The sequence below is a fragment of the Eschscholzia californica genome, unplaced genomic scaffold (genome assembly GCF_041429995.1).
Source record: "Eschscholzia californica isolate CP2 unplaced genomic scaffold, dmEscCali1.0.p SCAF_3, whole genome shotgun sequence".
Classification (NCBI taxonomy): domain Eukaryota; kingdom Viridiplantae; phylum Streptophyta; class Magnoliopsida; order Ranunculales; family Papaveraceae; genus Eschscholzia; species Eschscholzia californica.
Window position 1 is genome coordinate 49,053,917 of NW_028238420.1, and position 6,583 is coordinate 49,060,499.

General features: G+C 36.0%; 1 protein-coding gene across 1 annotated transcript; it reads left to right on the top strand.

Moving 5' to 3' along the window:
* Positions 1-300: 300 nt before the first annotated feature.
* Positions 301-3,969, top strand: LOC147551232 (F-box/LRR-repeat/kelch-repeat protein At2g27520-like). The gene is made up of 3 exons (XM_086672069.1): positions 301-398; positions 862-1,807; positions 2,663-3,969. The coding sequence occupies exons 1-3, from the start codon at positions 365-367 to the stop codon at positions 2,664-2,666; spliced, it is 984 nt and encodes a 327-aa protein (XP_086528195.1). The 5' UTR covers positions 301-364; the 3' UTR covers positions 2,667-3,969.
* Positions 3,970-6,583: the final 2,614 nt, after the last annotated feature.

Consider the following 6,583-nt stretch of genomic DNA (forward strand, 5'->3'; position numbering starts at 1 on the left):
TGGTTGAATAAGAGGGGGCAACACAAGCAAAAGCTTTTACTAACTTATCCGTTGACCAGATCATGAGTACCTATCAAAATGAATATTTTGTAATTTACAACTTCTTTGAAAAGTAAATAATAAAACATAATCTTATTTAAACTAAAAAAAGAAGGGGGTTAGAAAGAAAGATAGTCAGAAAGTAGGGTGAAATAAGAGGGTCAAAAAAGGAATCTAGCCAGAAGTAGGGGCTACCGACATAGAGTTTCTATACCTAGTAAGTACTACAAAACCGAAGGGAATTCGAAATTTTTAGAAACAGATTGTATATAAAGAGGCCGCCCGGCCGGCCGGCGAGGGGGAAACTACTTTCATTAACGGCAGAATGACCACCTTGAAGCGACACCACACGAGAAGAGGTAACCTACTTACTCATCATTCTCTCTCTCTCTCTAGATTTCTGTAATTGGGGTTTGATTGTTCATGTACTTTGGGTCAAGATTCATTGGGTAGGAGGGTTTTGATAGTTTTTCAATTGGGTCTAGTTTAGGGTTTTCAATTGAGGATGCTAGGTTTATAGAGAAATAACTAATTTTGTATTTGAAAACCACAATAACTATTTTATTCTGGAAAAGATGAATTTGAGACGTGATTAATAATATTCAATTGGTATTGGTTTCTAGATTTCAATCCATTGTTTGTTTTGGATATCTTAAAAACTTCATCTTTGCCCCTCTTCATACATACCAATGTGGAAACCCTAAACAATAGAAATTGTATTTATTATGCATGATGATAATTGATACTATCACAATAAATAATTAGTGTGTTCTTTCACAGCCAGTTTTTAAGTTTCTCTCTCTTTCTCCTCTTTGTGTGCAGATGATCACTATACTATGCCAACAACAACAACAGTGATAGAAAACCTAGACAACAATCTTCTCGGTGAGATTCTAACACGACTACCTGCAAAAGTTGTAGGTAGATTGAAAGTTATCAACAAAAGATGGTATTCTTTGATATCTGATCCTTTCTTTATAAACAAACATACTACGTGTAGTCTTCAAACCACTCGGGATGCTCATAATTTCTTTCTCCAATACCCAAATCCTCGATGTATCATTCAACTATCTCTACACCCTCTGCCCAGTTTATTTAGGCGATCCACCATTTATTTAGGCGATTCACCACTCGTGCATGCTAGTTGTCATGGCCTTCTTTTGGTTAATTTCAAAACGAACAAACCTAAACAGTGCGGCGGGGACACATCAAAATTGTGCATTTTCAACCCTTTAACCAAGAAAAAAAAAGTTATTCCATATCCTAGCAATCGAATAGCTTGTGAATTCGGGTTAGTCTTTGGGCCAACTTCTGCATCCCCTCCGCATGACTATAATCACTATAGTGTGGTTTGCTTGGTAACAGATAAGATTGATTTTGGATTTAAGATTTTCATGCCGAAGGAGAGGAATTGGAGAGATTGCAACAAGTCTACGAGGATAAGCTATGGTAATGGCTTGAAAGGGGGTTTCCCAGTTTTGAATCCTGTTTGCTTTCGAGGGATTATACATTGGTTAACTAAAAGTAGATATATTATTGCATTCAATTTGGATAAAGAAGAGAGTAGGTTGATCGAAATACCAAAAAATGTATTTGAAATGGTGGTACCGAATGCAGATTGGTGGTCTTGTACTTGGCTTGGAGTTGTAGAAGATGAAATTAATCTTGTGGTGGTTACCCCAGAATATGAAATAATAACTTGGGTACTTTATGATTATGGAAACAATAAGTGGGAAATTAAGAGAAAGGACGAGATAAAAATGGAGAGGTATCTTGATTTTGTTATTAAACCCATGTTTTTTGATGGTCGGAGATTTTTCTTAAATTTCATAAGCACTAGCTATAATTGGTTATATAATTTTTATGAACACGATGTTGTAACTGGCGTTTCAAGATCTCTATGTGTTACAGGTCCCAGATATTGGTTTCCTTGTATAAGCACTCTTGTTGAGGTTTAGAGCAGTAACTAAAGTTTGATTAGGAAGTTATTATGATAGTTGAGTATTTACTTATAGTTGTAATTACTGTAGTGAGTTAAATAATTAATTTTATTTAATTTTGAATCTATGACGGTGGACTTAATTTAATTATTTATATGTAGTAGTATTTAGTGACGAAGATCCAATCTTAAAAAGAACTATACATTTATCTCCAAGTATTTTGGTCACTTCGTGAAGGAGTGCGAATTATATATAAGCAAATGCAACAACTAGAGTGAGAAGAACTAGAGAAAAAAATGAAAAGGCCGCCGCCGAATGAAACGAGGGATCGGTTGTTTCATCGAGCTCACTTCTCAAGGGTTTTAGAATATCTACAATGGGGTTTTGTGTTATACTAGTACTATTTTTCATGTGTTTCACTGGGTAGTGGGTACTTGGGGGTTTGATTGTTTTTCAATATGGTCTAGTCTTGGTAGTTTTTTGAAGAGAATGACCTAAATTTTGTATCTGAAAACCACAATAACTAATGGATTCTAGGTTTGAATTCATTGTAATTGGTTTCTAGATTATTATTCATCAAATGGTCAAAGAAGAACAGAGTATTGGTCTATAGATTTCAATTCATTGTTTGTTTAGAGAACTTAAAAATTTAATATTTTGTTTTTTCTTCTCTTTTTGTGCAGATGATTATTGTGTTATTAAGCCAACGGCAACAACAACAACAACAACAGTCATAGAAAACTAGACAACAATCTTCTTGGTGATATTCTAATACGACTTCCTTCAAAAGATCTCGGTAGGTTGAAAGTTATCAACAATAGATGGTATTCCCTCATCTCTGATCCTTTCTTTATTAACAAACATACTAGTATTAGTCTTCAAACCACTCCCTACCATGCTTGTAATATCTTCTCGGAAGGTCCAACTCAACCTGGAGATGTCCTTCACCTATCTCTGATCGCTCTTCACCCAGTCTCCTTACTGAAACCACTATTTCTCTGGGTGAAGAGGTTCATTTCTCAGTCATTGAAGCTAGTTGTCATGGCCTTCTTTTGGTTAAGCTCAGAACATACATATCAAAAAGGTATGCGTCCATATTAACATTGTGCATTTTCAACCCTTTAACTAAGAATTTTTTTTTATTACATGTCCTTACAAACTTGAGATTTGTAGTTTCGGGTTAGTCCCAACTTCCTCTTCATCCTCCTCTCTCGATTATCACTACACTGTGGTTTGCGTGGTTTCAGTAAAGACAGGCTTTTGGGTTTAAGATTTTTAAAGGGTTTTGGAGAGATTGCCGTAAGTCTACGAGGATAAGCCACCTTAATGACTCACCGGAGTACCACACAATTTATAATCCTGTTTGCTTTCGAGGGACTATACATTGGTTAATTAGAAAAGGATTTATTTTTGCATTTAATTTGGAAAAAGAAGAGAGTAGAATGATTGAAATACCAAAGAGTGTATTTGAAATGTTGGGAGGTATAACCAGGCATGAACGTGAAATGGAAGAAGGAATAGCCTAGGTCTGGTGGACTTCTGTTTGGCTTGGAGTGATGATGAAATTAATCTTGTTGTCGTTACCCCAGAATATGAAATAGTAACTTGGGTACTCTACGATTATGAAAACAAAAAGTGGGAAATTAAGAGAAAGGATGTGATAGAAACGGAGAGGAATCCTGAACTTTAGGCTCATCCTATGTTCTTTGACGGTCAGAGATTTTTCTTAAACTTCAAGAAACATCTATATCCTCGAAGTAATAATTGGCAAGAACTTGATGGTGTAACTGGTGTTTTAAGATCTCTACTTGATATAGGTCCCCAATATTGTTATCCTGGTATAAGCACACTCGTTGAAGTTTAGAGCAACAAACAAAGTATGATTAGGAAGTTGTTATGAAATTTGAATATTTACTTTTGGTTGTAAAATAATTATGTATATTTATCTTACTGAGAATAACATAATCATATAACTATGGGTAATTATTTCTATTTTCTTGCCTATCTATTCCTCATTTTCTACATTGGTATAAATTATTGGAATAGAATACTTGATGTAAGCACATGTTGACGTATCTACCCCAGTTTTTCTTAGGTAAATAGAGTTGTATTTTGTTATGGTTGTAAAATCAAATTAATGAGGTCATATGATTATACCGATATCTGTACTCTCTGCCAAAGCACAAGCTTACTCCAACTTAGTTTTAATTGTGAAATCCAGGTAGAGATGACTCCGCAAATTATTTATTCTTTTTAGATGTCTTGGTCTTTATAAGGACTCCCTAGGATACTCCCAAGTGTACTCCCCTCACAAGACAAGGTCTCCAGAAAACTACCAAATTCCACTAATCTTCTCAGATGAAGAAGCTGTTAGGTTAATCCTAAAATCCTCCGGGAAGAATTCGTATCCTTAGTAGAACTCGCACGGGAATACCAGTCACCGAGGAGGAAGATAGTTTCTAGAGGAATAACTGCTGACAAAATTAATGCTTGTGCGGAAGCTTACCCTCACCTATTGTATGGCCAGATGGAAAGTGATACTCAACCTCTCAAGGGTTTCATTACAGGGACGGGACTAGGAAGAATGAAACAAGGAGCGCTATTCCCCGCCTATCTGACAAAACTGTGAAAAGACCAAAATGGCCTTGTCATTGTGAGGGGGAGTACACTTGGGAGTATCCCTAGAGAGTCCCCCTATGATCTTGTAATACCAAAAACTTCCAAGATTCTGTATCTACTGTGGATATATAGGCTATACTATGAAATTTTGCCCTACCACCCTGGCTTATGGGGACCTTCTAAAACATGACTCCCAAGTATCCTGATACGTTCAAGGTCCCATTTTCTACTAAAAACCCCATCAAAGAATTGGGGTCATTTGGACAGGACCTTATCCCTAAACTAAAGGATCTTAACATAGATAACAATGAGGAGAATCTGATAGAAACAGTCTGGGCTAAAAACCCAAATATACGTACTAACTGTGGAAGTTTGTTATCTAGTTTTCTACTAAAAACCCCATCAAAGAATTGGGGTCATCTGGACAGGACCTTATCCCTAAACTAAAGGATCTTAACATAGATAATAATGAGGAGAATCTGATAGAAACAGTCTGGGCTACAAACCCAAATATACGTACTAACTATGGAAGTTTGTTATCTAGTTTTCTACTAAAAACCCCATCAAAGAATTGGGGTCATTTGGACAGGACCTTATCCCTAAACTAAAGGATCTTAACATAGATAATAATGAGGAGAATCTGATAGAAACAGTCTGCGCTAAAAACCCAAATATACGTACTAACTATGGAAGTTTGTTATCTAGTTTGTATCAGGTCAAAAGGAGTAAGATTCAAACCGAAACGGGAGTAACTTCAATGCATACAAATGAACTCTACAAGGACTCGCAGGATCAGAGGCGTAGCCAGGATTTAGAGTAGACACGGGCTGAAAATTAGTGTTCAAGAAAAAATATCTTTATATTAAGAATAAAAAAATATGAAAATGGTGACACATATTGTCATAGTTCCGACAAGATTACAACATCACTCAAACTAAATGGAAATACTAGATACTCCTTGTCGTTGGAATTACATTTGTAGTAAGATAACTTTTTAAATTTGGTATAAGAAAATTTAGAATAAGAAAAATTGTCGAAAACCTCATTTTTCGTGTAAACAAAAGAGTTTATACAATTACGTTTCATACGTGTAAAAAGAAGAATTACTTTAGAAAAGATTTGTGTTATCTTCAAATAAGATTTAATCTAATTTCTAAGAAAAAAAATATATGTACATATATAAAGCATCTCAAGCCAAACGCACCCTTATATTCAATAAAATACTAAATTTCTTTTCAAAAACAGAAGGGTGGGACCCCAACTTCTGAATGCTATTAGCAGTGACACGTATTTGACCACTTCAGCCCAACCAAACACATGACATAAAGGTAGGTATTCTTTTGGATGTTAGTGGGTTGACCCGGGCTGCAGCCCGGCTCAACCCACTAACAGCTCTGCCTCTACGCAGGATACACTTATTCATAATAAAGGAAATAATCCTACTACGAGTGGCTATGTGGATGAAGAAATGCTTCTTGCTGATGTTCGTGTCAAAAGACAATACCGAAAAATGGCTAGACCGTCGACACCAGAAGTAATGATGAAAGGGTAACGACAACCCAAATGCCGCATCAACCATGAATGCTAGTATGAGATGGCGGGGCTTGGGGAACATCCGACAAAGTAAACTCTGAAGCAGTTCCTCGGCTCTACAAAGCCTTCTGTTGTGTTTATCTCAAAAACGAGAATTTCGAACTATATTCCTCTACCTTGTTTTAATATATATAATCTTATTCATTACTTTTCCGATCCCTAAGTTGGTCGTAGCGGTGGTTTAATTTTACTTTGGTCGAATGACCTTAAATTAGATATTCACTCTCATTCTGCCAATCTTATACATGCTACGATTACAAATGAAATAGATAATGTCCCTTAGGACATTCTCTGTATTTATGGACCTCCACGGGTCCAAAATAGACTACCTTTCTGGAGTAGTTTACCCAGGAAAATAGAGACCATCACTAACCCTTTTGTGTGCATCCGTG